The 24,307-nt window shown below is 50.9% G+C and overlaps 1 protein-coding gene across 3 annotated transcripts; it reads left to right on the top strand.

Annotated features, from left to right (window-relative positions):
- The first annotated feature begins 2,252 nt into the window (after positions 1-2,252).
- Positions 2,253-24,291, top strand: SPAG8 (sperm associated antigen 8). Of its 3 annotated transcripts, none has more exons than XM_089665568.1 (7): positions 2,253-2,380; positions 2,895-3,042; positions 7,835-8,012; positions 10,774-10,819; positions 21,567-21,684; positions 23,646-23,708; positions 24,153-24,291. In XM_089665568.1, exons 2-7 carry the CDS (start codon positions 2,902-2,904, stop codon positions 24,273-24,275), a joined length of 669 nt encoding a protein of 222 aa, XP_089521694.1. In that variant the 5' UTR covers positions 2,253-2,380; positions 2,895-2,901; the 3' UTR covers positions 24,276-24,291. The 3 variants fall into 3 exon arrangements, with proteins under 3 accessions (XP_089521694.1, XP_089521696.1, XP_089521695.1); XM_089665570.1 differs by lacking the exon at positions 2,253-2,380 and adding an exon at positions 2,385-2,405; XM_089665569.1 differs by lacking the exon at positions 2,253-2,380 and adding an exon at positions 2,459-2,594.
- The last annotated feature ends 16 nt before the right edge of the window (positions 24,292-24,307 follow it).

Here is a 24,307-nt window from a genome sequence, read left to right as displayed (position 1 = left end):
CTACCGAGAACAAGGACTCTGGAAGGACAAGACACTGGAAACCAGGAGACCTGGCCTGGGGAAGGGAAGAGGAACCTACCGCGAATGAGGACTCTGGACCTCTGGAAGGACAGGACACAGGAAACCTGACATGGGGAAGGGAAGAGGAACCTACTGGGAATGAGGACTCTGGACCTCTGGAAGGACAGGACACCTGACCTGGGGAAGGGAAGAGGAACCTACCGGGAATGAGGACCGCAAACCTCTGTAAAGACAGAACACTGGAAACCAGGACACCTGGCCTGGGGAAGGGAAGAAGAACCTACTGGGAATGAGGACTCTGGAACTCTGGAAGGACAGGACACTGCACTCCAGGGTACCTGGCCTGGGGAAGGGAAGAGGAACCTACTGGGAATGAGGACTCTGGACCTCTGGAAGGACAGGACACTGGACACCTGACCTGGGGAAGGGAAGAGGAACCTCCTGGGAATGAGGACTCTGGACCTATGGAAGGGCAAGACACTGGACACCAAGACACCTGACCTGGGGAAGGGAAGAGGAACTTACTGGGAATGAGGACTCTAGACCTCTGGAAGGACAGAACACTGGAGACCTGACCTAGGTAAAAGAGGAACCTACTGGGAATGAGGACTCTGGACCTCTGGAAGGAAAGGACACCTGACCTGGGGAAGGGAAGAGGAACTTACTGGGAATGAGGACTCTAGACCTCTGGAAGGACAGAACACTGGAGACCTGACCTAGGTAAAAGAGGAACCTACTGGGAATGAGGACTCTGGACCTCTGGAAGGAAAGGACACCTGACCTGGGGAAGGGAAGAGGAACCTACTGGGAATGAGGACTCTAGACCTCTGGAAGGACAGAACACTGGAGACCTGACCTAGGTAAAAGAGGAACCTACTGGGAATGAGGACTCTGGAAGGACAGGACACCAGGACACCTGACCTGGGGAAGGACCACAGTGACTCTGTATGGGTACCATGGTGTCAGTGTGCCTACATGTTCCTAGTGAGGACAGTATGATAACCTCTCACCCTGAGATATGGGACCCTCTACTGACCCCCCAGACCAGCCATGGGCTCCGATCTCCCCGCATGGTACTCATCAGGGAAGGTCCCGGTGTGCTGGACTTCACATTACGCCCGGTCCCCGAGTCCTACCTACCGACTTCTCACTGTGACATCACAGGTCTCTGTATACAGTGTATGACGTGTGGAGGGAGCTCAGATGATACGTATTTCAGGACATCAGAGGGGGAGGGGCTGAGCGCGGTGACATCACAGGTCTCTGTATACAGTGTATGACGTGTGGAGGGAGCTCAGATGATACGTATTTCAGGACATCAGAGGGGGAGGGGCTGAGCGCGGTGACATCACAGGTCTCTGTATACAGTGTATGACGTGTGGAGGGAGCTCAGATGATACGTATTTCAGGACATCAGAGGGGGAGGGGCTGAGCGCGGTGACATCACAGGTCTCTGTATACAGTGTATGACGTGTGGAGGGAGCTCAGATGATACGTATATCAGGATGATGTCAGAGGGGGAGGGGCTGAGCACGGTGACATCACAGGTCTCGATATATGATGTGTGGATGGAGCTCAGTCCATATTTCAGGGTGACATCAGAGGGGGAGGGGCTGAGCACGGTGACATCACAGGTTTCTATGATGTGTGGAGGGAGCTCAGACGGTCCGTATTTCAGGATGACATCAGAGGGGGAGGGGCAGAGCGCGGTGACATCACAGGTCTCTATGATGCGTTGAGGGAGCTCAGTCCATATTTCAGGATGACATCAGAGGGGGAGGGGTAGAGCATGGTGACATCACAGGTCTCTATGATGCGTGGAGGGAGCTCAGTCCATATTTCAGGGTGACGTCAGAGGGGGAGGGGCTGAGCGCGGTGACATCACAGGTCTCCGTATACAGTGTATGACATGTGGAGGGAGCTCAGATGATACGTATTTCAGGATGATGTCAGAGGGGGAGGGGCAGAGCGCGGTGACATCACAAGTCTCTATGATGGGTGGAGGGAGCTGACTGCCCATATTTCAGGATGACGTCAGAGTGGGAGGGGCAGAGCATGGTGACATCACAGGTCTCTATGATTTGTGGAGGGAGCTGACTGCCCATATTTCAGGATGACGTCAGAGGGGGAGGATATATGAGGTGAGTATAGATCAGCATGCTCCCAGTGTTGGTGTGAGTACACAGTGTAGTAGTGGCGGTGACGTCACCTAGTCTCCTCCCCCTCCTCCGCTCTCCGGCACCCTGCGGGGGTCATGTGATTCCAGGTATGGTGGTTGGGGGCGGTGATTGGCTGTAGAGGAAGCCCCGCCCCCGGTCGCTGTGGTGATGTGTATGTCGGTCTCCATGGAGATCTCCCGGTGAGTGCGGAGACCGGAGGAGGAGGTCGGTGATGGGGGAAGGGGTTCGGTGCAGGGGCGGACTGACAACTCATGGGGCCCCCGGGCAATAGGGGATCATGGGGCCCCTGTGTCCTCGCCCACACCCAAAAAAAACTATGAAAACGTACCAAGGGGCATCTCATGGGGCCCCCTACTGACGCCGGGCCCTCGGGCAGTGCCGAGTTCCCAAATGGTCAGTCCGCCCCTGGTTCGGTGTTCTCATTGTTTGCAGGGGGGGGGTATGCTGACACGACAGCTCAGAATCCCCCCCTCGGCACGGCAGCCAATCAGCTTCTAGTTTCTTCTTGTTCCATGAAGTTTTCACAATAAATCCTGGACGCTGATTGGTTCCCGTGAGGAGGTGGGCCGGACGGTGCCCCGTGCAGTATTAGAGCTGTCCTTTCCTGGCACTTCCTGTTCTGGTGACAACTGTGTCAGACATAGGTGAATGTCCTCACACAGGGTGACAGCCGATGTTTATGTCCCTCTCCAGGTGAAGTATGGAGCGCACAGAGGCGGTGGAGGAGCGCAGAGAGGCGGTGGAGGAGCGCAGAGAGGCGGTGGAGGAGCGCAGAGAGGCGGTGGAGGAGCGCACAGCCATCTCTCGGAGTCCTTGTCTCCTCAGTAACTGGGTGGAGGAGGTAAGTGTCCCCAATGGAGGAAGTCCCCATTTGTGTATTGGTGTCCCCACTTACTAAGTGATTGGAAATCTTTTCTTTAACAGCTGATTGGACACCTGCTGCGGTGACAACTGAGAGGGGATTTCCCTGGACCCTGACCTTTGACCTTGACCCTCACAGTTCCTTACTCTCCAAACCTAGTTACCTTTGGTAGTGATTGGCGCCAGTCAAGGCTACAAATGGCGCCATTTAGTTGCAGCACTTAAATGACTATCTCCGTAGAAGGATGAGGAGATCACCCGGGTAACACCACCCAACAGAGGAGATGTCCTGAGGACTTGAGACGCATCTTCATGTTTGGTCACATGGGTAGTCCTGTCCAATAGAAAAGAAGGTCTCATGAGGACCTGTATAGAGTCTGCATATTTGGTCACGAGAGTAGCCCCGTCCAATAGGGAAGAAGGTCTCCTGAGGACCAGGGTGGAGTCTTCATATTTTAGTCAAATTTTTTGGTGGAAGTTGAAGGTCCTCGGTGACATGCGATCAGGAAGTAGGACCTGGTGGAATGTTCATATTTGGTCACATGGGTAGCACCTTCCATTGGGGAGGAGGGTTTCCTGAGGACCTGGTGGAATGTTCATATTTGGTCACATGGGTAGCACCTTCCATTGGGGAGGAGGGTTTCCTGAGGACCTGGTGGAATGTTCATATTTGGTCACATGGGTAGCACCTTCCATTGGGGAGGAGGGTTTCCTGAGGACCTTGTGGAATGTTCATGTTTGGTCACATGGGTAGCACCTTCCATTGGGGAGGAGGGTTTCCTGAGGACCTGGTGGAATGTTCATGTTTGGTCACATGGGTAGCACCTTCCATTGGGGAGGAGGGTTTCTTGAGGACCTGGTGGAATGTTCATGTTTGGTCACATGGGTAGCACCTTCCATTGGGGAGGAGGGTTTCCTGAGGACCTGGTGGAATGTTCAGATTTGGTCACATGGGTAGCACCTTCCATTGGGGAGGAGGGTTTCTTGAGGACCTGGTGGAATGTTCATGTTTGGTCACATGGGTAGCACCTTCCATTGGGGAGGAGGGTTTCCTGAGGACCTGGTGGAATGTTCATGTTTGGTCACATGGGTAGCACCTTCCATTGGGGAGGAGGGTTTCCTGAGGACCTGGTGGAATGTTCATATTTGGTCACATGGGTAGCACCTTCCATTGGGGAGGAGGGTTTCCTGAGGACCTGGTGGAATGTTCATATTTGGTCACATGGGTAACCCTATCCAATAGGGAAGTAGGTCTTCTGAGGACCTGCATAGAATCTTCTTACTTAGTCACATAGCGAGGAGGGTCTCCTGAAGATCAGGGTGGAGTCTTCATATTTGGTCACATGGGTAACCCCATCCAATAGGGAAGTAGGGCTTCTGAGGACCTGCGTAGAATCTTCATCTTTGGTCACATGGGTAGTCCTGTCCAATAGGGAAGGTCTGCTCAGGATCTGTGAAGAGTCCTCATATGTGGTCACATGGGTAGTCCTGTCCAATAGGGAAGGTCTGCTCAGGATCTGTGAAGAGTCCTCATATGTGGTCACATGGGTAGCCTGTCCAATAGGGAAGAGGATCTCCTAAGAACCTGTGTAGAGTCTTTATATTTGGTCACATGGGTGGCCCTGTCCAGTAGGGAAGAGGATCTCCTGAGAACCTGTGTAGAGTCTTTATATTTGGTCACATGGGTAGTCCTGTCTAATAGGGCAGAAGGTCTCCTGAGGACCAGGTTTTCATATTTGGTCACATGGGTAGTCCTGTCTAATAGGGCAGAAGGTCTCCTGAGGACCAGGTTTTCATATTTGGTCACATGGGTAGTCCTGTCTAATAGGGCAGAAGGTCTCCTGAGGACCAGGTTTTCATATTTGGTCACATGGGTAGTCCTGTCTAATAGGGCAGAAGGTCTCCTGAGGACCAGGTTTTCATATTTGGTCACATGGGTAGTCCTGTCTAATAGGGCAGAAGGTCTCCTGAGGACCAGGTTTTCATATTTGGTCACATGGGTAGTCCTGTCTAATAGGGCAGAAGGTCTCCTGAGGACCAGGTTTTCATATTTGGTCACATGGGTAGCCCCATCCAAAAGGAAAGGTATTTGAGGACCTGAGTAGAATCTTCATCCTTGGTCACATGGGTTGCCCCGTCCAGTAGGGAAGAAGGTCTCCCGAGGACTAGTGTACAGTCTTCAAATTTGATCACATGGGTAGCCTGTCCAATAGGAAGAAGGCCTCCTGAGGACCAGAGTGGAGTCTTCATATTTGGTCACATGGGTAACACTGTCCAATAGGGAAGAAGAAGACCTCCTGAGGACCAGAGTGGAGTCTTGATGTCATGTTTTTAGTGAAAATGGAAGGTCCCCTGTAACATGTGATGAGGAAGTCCCATGGGTAGCACCTTTCAATGGAGAGGAGGGTTTTCTGAGGACACGTGTAGAGTCTTATGAATCGGATACATACATGTGAATGGTCATACAATACCTGGGCACACGGACCAGGGTACATATGTTTATGAACAGCGATAAGGTACATGGACATATGGACCCGGGTACATATACAGTGCAGGAAATGTGTATTTGCTCCCCTGCTGATGGTGAACGTTCGCCCCTCACACAGAAACGATCGGTCTAACAATGGAATGTTCGCCCCTCGCACAGAAACGATCGGTCTAACAATGGAATGTTCGCCCCTCGCACAGAAACGATCGGTCTAACAATGGAATGTTCGCCCCTCGCACAGAAATGATCGGTCTAACAATGGAATGTTGGCCCCTCACACAGAAATGATCGGTCTAACAATGGAATGTTCGCCCCTCACATAGAAATGATCGGTCTAACAATGGAATGTTCGCCCCTCACATAGAAATGATCGGTCTAACAATGGACTGTTCGCCCCTCACACAGACACGATCGGTCTAACAATGGAATGTTCGCCCCTCACACAGAAACGATCGGTCTAACAATGGAATGTTCACCCCTCACACAGAAATGATCGGTCTAACAATGGAATGTTCCCCATCACACAGAAATGATCGGTCTAACAATGGAACGTTCGCCCCTCACACAGAAATGATCGGTCTAACAATGGAATGTTCGCCCCTCACACAGAAATGATCGGTCTAACAATGGAATGTTCGCCCCTCACACAGAAACGATCGGTCTAACAATGGAATGTTCCCCCTCACACAGAAATGATCGGTCTAACAATGGAATGTTCGCCCCTCACACAGAAACGATCGGTCTAACAATGCAATGTTGGCCCCTCACACAGAAACTATCGGTCTAACAATGGAATGTTCGCCCCTCACACAGAAACGATCGGTCTAACAATGGAATGTTCGCCCCTCACACAGAAATGATCGGTCTAACAATGGAATGTTCCCCCTCACACAGAAACGATCGGTCTAACAATGGAATGTTCGCCCCTCACACAGAAACGATCGGTCTAACAATGGAATGTTCGCCCCTCACACAGAAATGATCGGTCTAACAATGGAATGTTCGCCCCTCACACAGAAACGATCGGTCTAACAATGCAATGTTGGCCCCTCACACAGAAACTATCGGTCTAACAATGGAATGTTCGCCCCTCACACAGAAACGATCGGTCTAACAATGGAATGTTCGCCCCTCACACAGAAATGATCGGTCTAACAATGGAATGTTCCCCCTCACACAGAAACGATCGGTCTAACAATGGAATGTTCGCCCCTCACACAGAAATGATCGGTCTAACAATGGAATGTCCGCCCCTCACACAGAAACGATCGGTCTAACAATGGAATGTTCGCCCCTCACACAGAAATGATCGGTCTAACAATGGAATGTTCGCCCCTCACACAGAAATGATCGGTCTAACAATGGAATGTTCGCCCCTCACACAGAAACGATCGGTCTAACAATGGAATGTTCGGTGTAACACTGAGAGACAGAATACAACAACAAATTCAGCAGAAATGCGTCTAACAAATGATGACGGATCTGCATGTTCATGAGGGAAAGAAGGATTTGATCCCCCTATCATTCAGCAGGATTTCTGGCTCCCAGGTGTCTTTCATACAGGTAACAAGCTGAGATTAGAAGCAGTCTCTTAAAGGGAGTGCTGCTAATCTCATTGTGTTACCTGTATAACAGACACCTGTCCACAGGAGCCATCAAACCATCAGATTCCAAACTCTCCACCATGGCAAAGACCAAAGAGCTGTCCAAGGATGTCAGGGACAAGATGGTAGACCTACACAAGGCTGGACTGGGCTACCAAACGGAAAGAAAATCCTCTTTTGGAGCTTCTGATTTCAGTAAATTTGCTGCAAACACAACAAATGACAATTTTCAGTTCTTTACAACCTAGAAAGTGTTTGGAAACTTCCTGAGCGGAATAATCCGGAACACAAATCCTGTTATCATTAGGAGGTTCGTGCAATAAATGTGAATTGTCCTCTTCTGGTTGTCACCTGAGAATTCTGCCGACTTATTTACATCAATTATTGGGGGAAATGAGGAAATATCATCTGCAGAATCTTCTGGAACGCGGTGTAGATGGGCGGGGTCTGGTGTAGGTGGGCGGGGTCTGGTGTAGATGGGCGGGGTCTGGTGTAGATGGGCGGGGTCTGGTGTAGGTGGGCGGGGTCTGGTGTAGGTGGGCGGGGTCTGGTGCCCGGACCATGGAGAGGGAGATATATATATATATATGGTGATGGCGGGATCCAGGTACCACAGACGGCCGTATTGGGGGAGGGACATCATCATCACCAATTTATCATCATTTCTTCTTTAATTCTAGAGGGCCACCGCAGTCCTGGACAGGGACCCCCCCTCTGTGCTCCTCACTGGAGATGGACACGCCCATCGCCATGGACACCGCGGGATCCTGACCACACAACTGCTGGAGCAGATCACCGATTCCACTACTCACCAAGATTCCTACCGCAAGCCGATCCCTGATCCCACCCGCCAGACAGGTGAGCAGGAACCGACCGCACACGGATCGCACACGGACCGCACACGGATCGCACACGGACCGCACACGGACCGCACACAGGGGACTGTACACTATATCTGCACACAGACTGCACACGGACCGCACACAGACCGCACACAGGGGACTGTACACTATATCTGCACACAGACCGCACACAGGCCGCACACAGACCGCACACAGACCGCACACAGACCGCACACAGACCGCACACAGGGGACTGTACACTATATCTGCACACAGACCGCACACAGGCCGCACACAGACCGCACACAGACCGCACACAGACCGCACACGGACCGCACACAGGACTGTACACTACATCTACACACAGACCGCACACAGGCCGCACACGGACCGCACATGGACCACACACAGGGGACCGTACACTATATCTGCACACAGACCGCACACAGGGGACTGTACACTATATCTGCACACAGACCGCACACAGGGGACTGTACACTATATCTGCACACAGACCGCACACAGGGGACCGCACACTATATCTGCACACAGACCGCACACAGGGGACCGTACACTATATCTGCACACAGACCGCACATAGGGGACCGCACACTATATCTGCACACAGACCGCACACAGACCGCACACTATATCTGCACACAGACCGCACACAGGGGACCGCACACTATATCTGCACACAGACCGCACACAGACCGCACACAGGGGACCGCACACTATATCTGCACACAGACCGCACATAGGGGACCGTACACTATATCTGCACACAGACCGCACATAGGGGACCGCACACTATATCTGCACACAGACCGCACACAGACCGCACACTATATCTGCACACAGACCGCACACAGGGGACCGCACACTATATCTGCACACAGACCGCACACAGACCGCACACAGGGGACCGCACACTATATCTGCACACAGACCGCACACAGGGGACCGCACACTATATCTGCACACAGACCGCACACAGGGGACCGCACACTATATCTGCACACAGACCGCACACAGGGGACTGTACACTATATCTGCACACAGACCGCACACGGACCGCACACAGGGGACTGTACACTATATCTGCACACAGACCGCACACAGACCGCACACAGGGGACCGCACACTATATCTGCACACAGACCGCACACAGGGGACCGTACACTATATCTGCATACAGACCGCACACAGACCGCACACAGGGGACCGCACACTATATCTGCACACAGACCGCACACAGGGGACCGTACACTATATCTGCACACAGACCGCACACAGGGGACCGCACACTATATCTGCACACAGACCGCACACAGACCGCACACAGGGGACCGCACACTATATCTGCACACAGACCGCACACAGGGGACTGTACACTATATCTGCACACAGACCGCACACAGGGGACCGCACACTATATCTGCACACAGACCGCACACAGGGGACCGCACACTATATCTGCACACAGACCGCACACAGGGGACTGTACACTATATCTGCACACAGACCGCACACAGACCGCACACAGGGGACCGTACACTATATCTGCACACAGACCGCACACAGGGGACCGCACACTATATCTGCACACAGACCGCACACAGGGGACCGTACACTATATCTGCACACAGACCGCACACAGGGGACCGCACACTATATCTGCACACAGACCGCACACAGGGGACCGCACACTATATCTGCACACAGACCGCACACAGGGGACCGTACACTATATCTGCACACAGACCGCACACAGGGGACCGCACACTATATCTGCACACAGACCGCACACAGACCGCACACAGGGGACCGCACACTATATCTGCACACAGACCGCACACAGGGGACCGCACACTATATCTGCACACAGACCGCACACAGGGGACCGTACACTATATCTGCACACAGACCGCACACAGACCGCACACAGACCGCACACAGACCGCACACAGACCGCACACAGACCGCACACAGGGGACCGCACACTATATCTGCACACAGACCGCACACAGGGGACCGTACACTATATCTGCACACAGACCGCACACAGGGGACTGTACACTATATCTGCACACAGACCGCACACAGGGGACTGTACACTATATCTGCACACAGACCGCACACAGGGGACCGCACACTATATCTGCACACAGACCGCACACAGGGGACCGTACACTATATCTGCACACAGACCGCACACAGGGGACTGTACACTATATCTGCACACAGACCGCACACAGGGGACCGCACACTATATCTACACACAGACCGCACACAGGGGACTGTACACTATATCTGCACACAGACCGCACACAGACCGCACACTATATCTGCACACAGACCGCACACAGGGGACTGTACACTATATCTGCACACAGACCGCACACAGGGGACTGTACACTATATCTGCACACAGACCGCACACAGGGGACCGCACACTATATCTGCACACAGACCGCACACAGGGGACTGTACACTATATCTGCACACAGACCGCACACAGGGGACCGCACACTATATCTGCACACAGACCGCACACAGGGGACCGTACACTATATCTGCACACAGACCGCACACAGGGGACTGTACACTATATCTGCACACAGACCGCACACAGGGGACCGCACACTATATCTACACACAGACCGCACACAGGGGACCGTACACTATATCTACACACAGACCGCACACAGACCGCACACTATATCTGCACACAGACCGCACTCTTGTTGATCTCTCTTGGTGGCGTCTCTCGGCAGGTCGGAGGGAGGAGATGATCCGGCAGTTCCTCTACAGCAAGTTCAGGTATGGGCGGTCCCCGTATGCTTCTCTGCCTTCTGATTGGCTGTCTCTTTACCTGACCACATACATATATCTGGTAATACACACTGCCCTGGCTTGGCTGAGTCCCCCAAATATCTGTGCCGGTCCCTCTATATAGGGGGGGGGGTTCCCCAACAGGATTTACACTTTGGGGGGGAATTTAATATAGAATACTTGAAGTAAAATCCTCTTGTTGGAGTCCATTGAGGGCCACAGGAATTCAGAGACTGATGGATTATACTGCCCCCTACAGGAGGATATGAACCCCTCCTCTACCCACCCAGCCTCAGGTCTGATGGAAAACAGTAACAAAGGGACTAGCAGAGGGGAGGGACTAGCAGAGGGGAGGGACTAGCAGAGGGGAGGGACTAGCAGAGAGGAGGGACTTGTGCCCCTCAATGGACTCCAAGAAAAGGATTTACGCACAGAAATGCCATTTTGTTTCTGGTCCATTGGTGGACGCAGGAATTCCAAGACTGGGATCTTCATAAATCCTCCAGCTGAGGGGTGACAACACACCGACAACCACTAATGGGCCCAAAGCAGACCTGGGGACCGGCTGTAACCGAGGGACACCTGAGGGCTCAACACTCGAATCAGTCCCCGACCAGACAGAAGAGCCTTCCAACCTGACCAGAGGGAGGACATGGAGAATCAATCTGAGGTTCCAGGCCAAGAAAGAAAAGGTTGTTGCCAAGGAAGGGGATGACTCCGCCAAGGAAGGGGATGACTCCGCCAAGGAAGGGGATGACTCCGCCAAGGAGGGGGATGACTCCGCCAAGGAAGGGGATGACTCCGCCAAGGAAGGGGATGACTCCGCCAAGGAAGGGGATGACTCCGCCAAGGAAGGGGATGACTCCGCCAAGGAAGGGGATGATTCCGCCAAGGAAGGGGATGACTCCGCCAAGGAAGGGGATGACTCCGCCAAGGAAGGGGATGACTCCGCCAAGGAAGGGGATGACTCCGCCAAGGAAGGGGATGACTCCGCCAAGGAAGGGGATGACTCCGCCAAGGAAGGGGATGACTCCGCCAAGGAAGGGGATGACTCCACACAGGAACACCGACCTAAATCAGTGAATTTCAATCAACTTGAATCAATTCGATCCACCAGAACCCAATAAAAATGGAACATGATTTTCCAAATTGCTGAGGAAGTGATCTACAATCTGACCAGGTCAACAAGGTGAGCAGTCAAGTCCCTTAGAGGAACAGGTCCCAAGGGGAACCTAAACAAAAAAAATAGGTCCTAGTGAAGACTGTCCAGTCTGAAGGAAAGGCCCAAAGAGGTACAGCCCGGACCCCAAGGGTCACTGAATGAGGACTCCATGTCAAGAGATTGTCTGGCCAGACAACCAAGCGGACTAAATGAGACTTATCAGGGAAACTCCAGGAACAGAACTCAACAGCATTCAGGGAGCGTGACGCGACTCCTCGAGGAACTCAAGAATTTGATTACACGACTGAAGGGTAGTGTGCTTTGGAAGAACCCCCACAAGGTGGACAGGAGATGGGATTGAGACCCAAGCCTCAGACTGGTGAGATGGAAACCATCGGGTAGAACCAACGATGAAGATGATGCATCCTCTCTGTAGGTACCACTGAAATTACTGCTGAGGAATCGGGAAAAAGACCAATCCTGCCTATCCCTGACCTCCAGCCATAGATCCAGGAATTTTCCCAGATTTCATGAAGGATCAGCATGCTTGGAGTGAGGAATGGGATCCTTGGCAGTACAGCAGGAAAAGTCACCTGGTTGAAGGAAAAACGGGAAAGCACCTGAAGGATGTTTCTCAAAACGTGGATCAGCCCAGGAAGAGGACCTACACTACAGTGGTCCCTAAAGTCATAGAGACATTTCCTGTTCCGGTCTGAGGATCTCTTCAGGGGCAGAGGACCCGTGTTCTGTCCGCTGACAGCTCCGTGATATGCTGACCTTCCTCAAACAACCTGCACTGCAGGGCCAAATGTTCACCAGAGGGCATGGACTTCTCCTTCCTGACCAGAGGTTACCAGCAGAGAGGACCCCATTCTCAGAAAACCGTGTGAGACTCTTGGTGTCATCCAGCACAGAAGACGTAGGAAGGAGTCCCTGGGGAAGGCACAGCAGTATCAAACCGGTGTCCAGTGGAGTCCAACCCAGGACACCTACCCCAGAGTGGACTCTCACTGTGCCGAAGGAAACACCTGTTGTGGGGGACCAGACAGCAACCAGATATGAAGAACCCCCACTGAAGAAGAGAAGACCCCTTACTAACCAACTGATGGACAGCCTGAGAAAACACACCAGGGACCACCCTGACGTCAACTGGAAAGAGATGGGAGAAAGGGAGACCCCTCTGAGGGAAGGTTCCCACCCACACCCCATGCAACTACATAGAGATAGAGGACAACCCTCTGTATGATAATGAGGGGTGCAACGTCCGAGACCTGACCCCCATAGACATCAGATCACCCCTCCCCTGTATGACCCCCCTGACTGTGTCTGTGTGACCCCCATAGACATCAGATCACCCCTCCCCTATATGACCCCCCTGACTGTGTCTGTGTGACCCCCATAGACTTCAGATCACCCCTCCCCTATATGACCCCCCCTGACTGTGTCTGTGTGACCCCCATAGACATCAGATCACCCCTCCCCTGTATGACCCCCCCTGACTGTGTCTGTGTGACCCCCATAGACATCAGATCACCCCTCCCCTATATGACCCCCCCTGACTGTGTCTGTGTGACCCCATAGACGTCAGATCCCCCCTCCCCTATATGACCCCCCCTGACTGTGTCTGTGTGACCCCCATAGACATCAGATCACCCCTCCCCTATATAACCCCCCTGACTGTGTCTGTGTGACCCCCATAGACTTCAGATCACCCCTCCCCTATATGACCCCCCCTGACTGTGTGTGACCCCCATAGACGTCAGATCACCCCTCCCCTATATGACCCCCCCTGACTGTGTCTGTGTGACCCCCATAGACGTCAGATCACCCCTCCCCTATATGACCCCCCCTGACTGTGTGTGACCCCCATAGACATCAGATCACCCCTCCCCTATATGACCCCCCCTGACTGTGTCTGTGTGACCCCATAGACGTCAGATCCCCCCTCCCCTATATGACCCCCCCTGACTGTGTCTGTGTGACCCCCATAGACATCAGATCACCCCTCCCCTATATGACCCCCCCTGACTGTGTCTGTGTGACCCCCATAGACATCAGATCACCCCTCCCCTATATGACCCCCCCTGACTGTGTGTGACCCCCATAGACATCAGATCACCCCTCCCCTATATGACCCCCCCTGACTGTGTCTGTGTGACCCCATAGACGTCAGATCCCCCCTCCCCTATATGACCCCCCCTGACTGTGTCTGTGTGACCCCCATAGACATCAGATCACCCCTCCCCTATATGACCCCCCCTGACTGTGTCTGTGTGACCCCCATAGACATCAGATCACCCCTCCCCTATATGACCCCCCCTGACTGTGTCTGTGTGACCCCCATAGACATCAGATCACCCCTCCCCTATATGACCCCCCCTGACTGTGTCTGTGTGACCCCCATAGACTTCAGATCACCCCTCCCCTATATGACCCCCCCTGACTGTGTCTGTGTGACCCCCATAGACTTCAGATCACCCCTCCCCTATATGACCCCCCCTGACTGTGTCTGTGTGACCCCCATAGACGTCAGATCACCCCTCCCCTATATGACCCCCCCTGACTGTGTGTGACCCCCATAGACATCAGATCACCCCTCCCCTATATGACCCCCCCTGACTGTGTCTGTGTGACCCCCATAGACTTCAGATCACCCCTCCCCTATATGACCCCCCCTGACTGTGTCTGTGTGACCCCCATAGACTTCAGATCACCCCTCACCTATATGACCCCCCCTGACTGTGTCTGTGTGACCCCCATAGACGTCAGATCACCCCTCCCCTATATGACCCCCCCTGACTGTGTCTGTGTGACCCCCCATAGACGTCAGATCACCCCTCCCCTATATGACCCCCCCTGACTGTGTCTGTGTGACCCCCATAGACGTCAGATCACCCCTCCCCTATATGACCCCCCCTGACTGTGTCTGTGTGACCCCCATAGACTTCAGATCACCCCTCCCCTATATGACCCCCCCTGACTGTGTCTGTGTGACCCCCATAGACGTCAGATCACCCCTCCCCTATATGACCCCCCCTGACTGTGTCTGTGTGACCCCCATAGACTTCAGATCACCCCTCCCCTATATGACCCCCCCTGACTGTGTCTGTGTGACCCCCATAGACGTCAGATCACCCCTCCCCTATATGACCCCCCCTGACTGTGTCTGTGTGACCCCCATAGACGTCAGATCACCCCTCCCCTATATGACCCCCCCTGACTGTGTGTGACCCCCATAGACGTCAGATCACCCCTCCCCTATATGACCCCCCCTGACTGTGTGTGACCCCCATAGACATCAGATCACCCCTCCCCTATATGACCCCCCCTGACTGTGTGTGACCCCCATAGACGTCAGATCACCCCTCCCCTATATGACCCCCCCTGACTGTGTCTGTGTGACCCCCATAGACGTCAGATCACCCCTCCCCTATATGACCCCCCCTGACTGTGTGTGACCCCCATAGACGTCAGATCACCCCTCCCCTATATGACCCCCCCTGACTGTGTGTGACCCCCATAGACATCAGATCACCCCTCCCCTATATGACCCCCCCTGACTGTGTCTGTGTGACCCCCATAGACTTCAGATCACCCCTCCCCTATATGACCCCCCCTGACTGTGTCTGTGTGACCCCCATAGACGTCAGATCACCCCTCCCCTATATGACCCCCCCTGACTGTGTCTGTGTGACCCCCATAGACTTCAGATCACCCCTCCCCTATATGACCCCCCCTGACTGTGTCTGTGTGACCCCCATAGACGTCAGATCACCCCTCCCCTATATGACCCCCCCTGACTGTGTCTGTGTGACCCCCATAGACGTCAGATCACCCCTCCCCTATATGACCCCCCCTGACTGTGTGTGACCCCCATAGACGTCAGATCACCCCTCCCCTATATGACCCCCCCTGACTGTGTGTGACCCCCATAGACATCAGATCACCCCTCCCCTATATGACCCCCCCTGACTGTGTGTGACCCCCATAGACGTCAGATCACCCCTCCCCTATATGACCCCCCCTGACTGTGTCTGTGTGACCCCCATAGACGTCAGATCACCCCTCCCCTATATGACCCCCCCTGACTGTGTGTGACCCCCATAGACGTCAGATCACCCCTCCCCTATATGACCCCCCCTGACTGTGTGTGACCCCCATAGACATCAGATCACCCCTCCCCTATATGACCCCCCCTGACTGTGTCTGTGTGACCCCCATAGACTTCAGATCACCCCTCCCCTATATGACCCCCCCTGACTGTCTGTGTGACCCCCATAGACGTCAGATCACCCCTCCCCTATATGACCCCCCCTGACTGTGTCTGTGTGACCCCCATAGACGTCAGATCACCCCTCCCCTATATGACCCCCCCTGACTGTGTCTGTGTGACCCCCATAGACGTCAGATCACCCCTCCCCTATATGACCCCCCCTGACTGTGTCTGTGTGACCCCCCATAGACGTCAGATCACCCCTCCCCTATATGACCCCCCCTGACTGTGTCTGTGTGACCCCCATAGACGTCAGATCACCCCTCCCCTATATGACCCCCCCTGACTGTGTGTGACCCCCATAGACATCAGATCACCCCTCCCCTATATGACCCCCCCCCCGACTGTGTCTGTGTGACCCCCATAGACTTCAGATCACCCCTCCCCTATATGACCCCCCCTGACTGTGTCTGTGTGACCCCCATAGACGTCAGATCACCCCTCCCCTATATGACCCCCCCTGACTGTGTGACCCCCATAGACGTCAGATCACCCCTCCCCTATATGACCCCCCCTGACTGTGTGACCCCCATAGACGTCAGATCACCCCTCCCCTATATGACCCCCCCTGACTGTCGGACCCCCATAGATGTCAGATCACTGCAGTCATTCCGGGGTTCCTGTTGATTGGTCGGTGGTTATCTGCTCTTCTGTGGTCTCTGATTCATGGTGGAATTTTTCCGTCCTTGGCCCGTTGTTCCCCCAGTGAGAGGACTAGCCCTGTGGGTGGTGGCTGGGCGGTCAATGGTGGTTGCAGACACTCCGTGGACTGGATGGTCCCTGGTCTGGGGGGCCGTATTGCAGAGGGGGGTCCTCTTTGTCACACAGAGAAGGGTTGATAGGTCTCCATGTCTATGTGACAGACCACACTGTGCACAGCTCATCCCCAGCCGGGCTTGTGGAAAGTGCAGCACCCCCCTCTTCCGGGAACGTCTGAGCGGAGCCTGCAGGTCTGCTTCCCATTAACTGGCCAGGACTGGGACAATCGGCTCTTTGTATGTGCGGGTCAGAGGAGACGGGGCGCCCCCCCCCCAGACTGCTCCACATCTGGGCCACATTGTTACCTCCCCCCGAAGATGGGGAGCCGGTGTACCCACATTGTATTGTATACTCGGCCCAGACTGTCTTCCTGACCCCCATAGACGGCAAATCTGTATACTGTATACAAGGTATATACTCCATCACACTGTATACAAGGTATATACTCCATCACACTGTATACAAGGTATATACTCCATCACACTGTATACAAGGTATATACTCCATCACACACTGTATACAAGGTATATACTCCATCACACACTGTATACAAGGTATATACTCCATCACACACACTGTATACGAGGTATATACTCCATCACACTGTATACAAGGTATATACTCCATCACACTGTATACAAGGTATATACTCCATCACACTGTATACAAGGTATATACTCCATCACACTGTATACGAGGTATATACTCCATCACACTGTATACAAGGTATATACTCCATCACACTGTATACAAGGTATATACTCCATCACACTGTATACAAGGTATATACTCCATCACACTGTATACAAGGTATATACTCCATCACACTGTATACAAGGTATATACTCCATCACACTGTATACAAGGTATATACTCCATCACACACACTGTATACAAGGTATATACTCCATCACACTGTATACAAGGTATATACTCCATCACACACACTGTATACAAGGTATATACTCCATCACACTGTATACAAGGTATATACTCCATCACACACACTGTATACAAGGTATATACTCCATCACACACTGTATACGAGGTATATACTCCATCACACACACTGTATACGAGGTATATACTCCATCACACACACTGTATACAAGGTATATACTCCATCACACACACTGTATACAAGGTATATACTCCATCACACTGTATACAAGGTATATACTCCATCACACTGTATACAAGGTATATACTCCATCACACACTGTATACGAGGTATATACTCCATCACACACTGTATACAAGGTATATACTCCATCACACTGTATACAAGGTATATACTCCATCACACACTGTATACAAGGTATATACTCCATCACACTGTATACAAGGTATATACTCCATCACACTGTATACGAGGTATATACTCCATCACACTGTATACAAGGTATATACTCCATCACACTGTATACAAGGTATATACTCCATCACACTGTATACAAGGTATATACTCCATCACACACTGTATACAAGGTATATACTCCATCACACTGTATACAAGGTATATACTCCATCACACTGTATACGAGGTATATACTCCATCACACTGTATACAAGGTATATACTCCATCACACACTGTATACAAGGTATATACTCCATCACACTGTATACGAGGTATATACTCCATCACACTGTATACAAGGTATATACTCCATCACACTGTATACAAGGTATATACTCCATCACACACACTGTATACAAGGTATATACTCCATCACACTGTATACAAGGTATATACTCCATCACACACTGTATACGAGGTATATACTCCATCACACACACTGTATACGAGGTATATACTCCATCACACACACTGTATACAAGGTATATACTCCATCACACACACTGTATACAAGGTATATACTCCATCACACACACTGTATACAAGGTATATACTCCATCACACACTGTATACGAGGTATATACTCCATCACACTGTATACAAGGTATATACTCCATCACACACTGTATACAAGGTATATACTCCATCACACTGTATACAAGGTATATACTCCATCACACTGTATACGAGGTATATACTCCATCACACTGTATACAAGGTATATACTCCATCACACTGTATACAAGGTATATACTCCATCACACTGTATACAAGGTATATACTCCATCACACACTGTATACAAGGTATATACTCCATCACACTGTATACAAGGTATATACTCCATCACACTGTATACAAGGTATATACTCCATCACACACTGTATACGAGGTATATACTCCATCACTCTGTATACAAGGTATATACTCCATCACACACTGTATACAAGGTATATACTCCATCACACTGTATACAAGGTATATACTCCATCACACTGTATACAAGGTATATACTCCATCACACTGTATACAAGGTATATACTCCATCACACTGTATACAAGGTATATACTCCATCACACTGTATACAAGGTATATACTCCATCACACTGTATACAAGGTATATACTCCATCACACACACTGTATACAAGGTATATACTCCATCACACTGTATACAAGGTATATACTCCATCACACTGTATACAAGGTATATACTCCATCACACACTGTATACGAGGTATATACTCCATCACACACTGTATACAAGGTATATACTCCATCACACTGTATACAAGGTATATACTCCATCACACTGTATACAAGGTATATACTCCATCACACTGTATACAAGGTATATACTCCATCACACTGTATACAAGGTATATACTCCATCACACACTGTATACAAGGTATATACTCCATCACACTGTATACAAGGTATATACTCCATCACACACTGTATACAAGGTATATACTCCATCACACTGTATACAAGGTATATACTCCATCACACTGTATACAAGGTATATACTCCATCACACACTGTATACGAGGTATATACTCCATCACTCTGTATACAAGGTATATACTCCATCACACACTGTATACAAGGTATATACTCCATCACACTGTATACAAGGTATATACTCCATCACACTGTATACAAGGTATATACTCCATCACACTGTATACAAGGTATATACTCCATCACACTGTATACAAGGTATATACTCCATCACACTGTATACAAGGTATATACTCCATCACACACTGTATACGAGGTATATACTCCATCACACTGTATACAAGGTATATACTCCATCACACTGTATACAAGGTATATACTCCATCACACTGTATACAAGGTATATACTCCATCACACACACTGTATACAAGGTATATACTCCATCACACTGTATACAAGGTATATACTCCATCACACTGTATACAAGGTATATACTCCATCACACACTGTATACGAGGTATATACTCCATCACACACTGTATACAAGGTATATACTCCATCACACACTGTATACAAGGTATATACTCCATCACACTGTATACAAGGTATATACTCCATCACACTGTATACAAGGTATATACTCCATCACACTGTATACAAGGTATATACTCCATCACACACACTGTATACAAGGTATATACTCCATCACACTGTATACGAGGTATATACTCCATCACACTGTATACGAGGTATATACTCCATCACACACACTGTATACAAGGTATATACTCCATCACACACACTGTATACAAGGTATATACTCCATCACACACACTGTATACAAGGTATATACTCCATCACACACACTGTATACAAGGTATATACTCCATCACACACACTGTATACAAGGTATATACTCCATCACACTGTATACAAGGTATATACTCCATCACACTGTATACAAGGTATATACTCCATCACACTGTATACAAGGTATATACTCCATCACACTGTATACAAGGTATATACTCCATCACACTGTATACGAGGTATATACTCCATCACACACTGTATACAAGGTATATACTCCATCACACTGTATACAAGGTATATACTCCATCACACACACTGTATACGAGGTATATACTCCATCACACGCTGTATACAAGGTATATACTCCATCACACACTGTATACAAGGTATATACTCCATCACACACTGTATACAAGGTATATACTCCATCACACACTGTATACAAGGTATATACTCCATCACACTGTATACAAGGTATATACTCCATCACACTGTATACAAGGTATATACTCCATCACACTGTATACGAGGTATATACTCCATCACACACTGTATACAAGGTATATACTCCATCACACACTGTATACAAGGTATATACTCCATCACACACTGTATACAAGGTATATACTCCATCACACGCTGTATACGAGGTATATACTCCATCACACTGTATACAAGGTATATACTCCATCACACTGTATACAAGGTATATACTCCATCACACTGTATACGAGGTATATACTCCATCACACTGTATACAAGGTATATACTCCATCACACACTGTATACAAGGTATATACTCCATCACACTGTATACGAGGTATATACTCCATCACACTGTATACAAGGTATATACTCCATCACACACTGTATATAGGACTGTTGGGGGTTTTCTTTGTGTTCTCAGCCAGGACGTTTCTGAAGCTCCGAGATCTTCAGTGGAGGAAGTCGGGGGAATGGAGTCCACCACTAAGAGAGATTTCCACATTGGTGGCTTTGTACCACGGACACCACTCCCCACCAAGGTACCACCCAAGGATGAGATATGGGATGGGATGGCAATGGTGGATGGGATTGCATTGGATGGGGGATGGCAATGGTGGATAGGATGGAGGATGGGATGGGATGGCAATGGTGGATAGGATGGAGGATGGGATGGGATGGCAATGGTGGATAGGATGGAGGATGGGATGGCAATGGTGGATAGGATGGAGGGTGGGATGGCATTGGACGGGATGGCAATGGTGGATAGGATGGGGGATGGGATGGGATGGCAATGGTGGATAGGATGGAGGATGGGATGGGATGGCAATGGTGGATAGGATGGAGGATGGGATGGCAATGGTGGATAGGATGGAGGATGGGATGGCAATGGTGGATAGGATGGAGGATGGGATGGCAATGGTGGATAGGATGGAGGGTGGGATGGCATTGGATGGGATGGCAATGGTGGATAGGATGGGGGATGGGATGGGATGGCAATGGTGGATAGGATGGAGGATGGGATGGGATGGCAATGGTGGATAGGATGGAGGATGGGATGGCAATGGTGGATAGGATGGAGGGTGGGATGGCATTGGACGGGATGGCAATGGTGGATAGGATGGGGGATGGGATGGGATGGCAATGGTGGATAGGATGGAGGATGGGATGGCAATGGTGGATAGGATGGAGGGTGGGATGGCATTGGACGGGATGGCAATGGTGGATAGGATGGGGGATGGGATGGGATGGCAATGGTGGATAGAATGGGAAATGGGATGGCATTGGATGAGATGGGATAGTGGATAGGATGGGGGATGGCATTGGATGAGATGGGATGGTAATGGTGGATAGGATGGGGAATGGGATGGCATTGGATGAGATGGGATGGCAATGGTGGATAGGATGGGGGATGGGATGGCATGGGATGGGATGGCAATAGTGGATAGGATGGGGAATGGGATGGCATTGGATAAGATGGGATGGTGGATAGGATGGGGGATGGCATTGGATGGGATGGGATGGCAACAGTGGATAGGATGCGATGGCATTGGATAGGAAGGTGGATGGGATGGGGGATGGCAATGGTGGATAGGATGGGGGATGGGATGGGATGGCATTGGATGGGATGGCAGTGGTGGATAGGATGGGGAATGGGATGGCATTGGATGGGATGGGATAGTGGATAGGATGGGGGATGGCATTGGATGGGATGGGGGATAGGACGGGATGGCAACAGTGGATAGGATGCGATGGGATGAGGGATAGGATGGGATGGGGGATGGCATTGGATGGGATGAGGGATAGGATGGGATGGGAATGGTGGATAGGATGTGATGGGATGAGGGATAGGATGGGATGGGATGAGGGATAGGATGGGATGGGGGATGGCAATGGTGGATAGGATGCGATGGGATGAGGGATAGGATGGGATGGGATGAGGGATAGGATGGGATGGGGGATGGCATTGGATGGGATGGGGGATGGCAATGGTGGATAGGATGCGATGGGATGAGGGATAGGATGGGGAATGGCATTGGATGGGATGGTATGGGGGATAGGATGGGGGATGGCAATGGTGGATAGGATGCGATGGGATGGCAACGGAGGATAGGATGGGGGATGGGATGGCAGATAGGATAGAATGTGGATGGGATGGGAAGGGATGGTGGATAGCATGGTGGATGGGATGGAATGGTGGATGGGAAGGGATGGTGGATGGAATGGTGGATGGGAAGGGATGGTGGATAGGGTGGGATGGCAGATAGCATGGTGGATGGGATGGAATGGTGGATGGGAAGGGATGGTGGATAGGATGGGGTGGCAGATGGGAATTGATGGAGGTTGGGATGTGAATTGGGTGGGATGGCAGATTGGATGGGATTGTATGGGGGATGGGATGAGATGAGATGTGAATTGGGTGGGATGGTGGATGGGAAGGAATTGAATGGGGGATGGGGTCTCTGAAAATGTTGACCTCAGCTGACTATCTGATATATTTCAGAGTCACGATTATTGTACGGATCAGGCCGTCACCTTCTGGACAGAGAACCTGCGTGGTGTCACGGTAAGATTTTATTCATGACATTGGTGTCATGTGACCGGTTGATGGCAGCGTCTGTATGGGGAGACCCCCCCCCCCTCCCCTTCCCCCAGTAACATCAGGATCCTCCACTCAACCAACTGGACTTGATGATGTAATTGACACTTTTGGGTGGATGAGATGGGAACAGTGAGCCTCTCTATTGCCCCGTTGTCACCATGACAGGAAGTGAGGGGGAAATCCACATTTTTGTTCTGTCATCATAACAGGCATAGAGGGAAAATCCTCCAATGGGGACACCTGACCAGGTGAGGAATGTCTGAGGATTTCCCTATTAATATCCCTCTCCACCCAAAACTAAACACACAACTTTCTTTGCTTTTGGATGTAATTTAATGTAGCAGACAGGCTGGGGGTGTCGCTGACGAGTCCCATCCAGACAGTCATGTCCTGTTTTCTCATATGTAGGGGGTATCTGACATCCGGAGCCGGGACACTCCCTTCAAAAAGAGTTCCGCTTTCTCTACACCGATATCCCAGTATCTGGACCAACCTGTTCCCTACAGCCTGGAGAATTATCCCAACATGTGAGCCTCATCTTCATCCGCTCCTCGGGCATCATC

This window comes from Staurois parvus, unplaced genomic scaffold (genome assembly GCF_062004578.1).
Source record: "Staurois parvus isolate SC_StPar_1 unplaced genomic scaffold, SC_StPar_1.0 ptg002244l, whole genome shotgun sequence".
NCBI lineage: Eukaryota > Metazoa > Chordata > Amphibia > Anura > Ranidae > Staurois > Staurois parvus.
This window is presented reverse-complemented; position numbering and strand designations above follow the sequence as displayed.

Coding starts and splice junctions, on each gene's coding strand:
- SPAG8 (XM_089665568.1), top strand. CDS start 2,902: ATGGAGCGCACAGAGGCGGTGGAGGAGCGCAGAGAGGCGGTGGAGGAG. Junction 21,685..23,645: donor GGACACCACTCCCCACCAAG/GTACCACCCAAG, acceptor GATATATTTCAG/AGTCACGATTATTGTACGGA. Junction 23,709..24,152: donor AGAACCTGCGTGGTGTCACG/GTAAGATTTTAT, acceptor TCTCATATGTAG/GGGGTATCTGACATCCGGAG.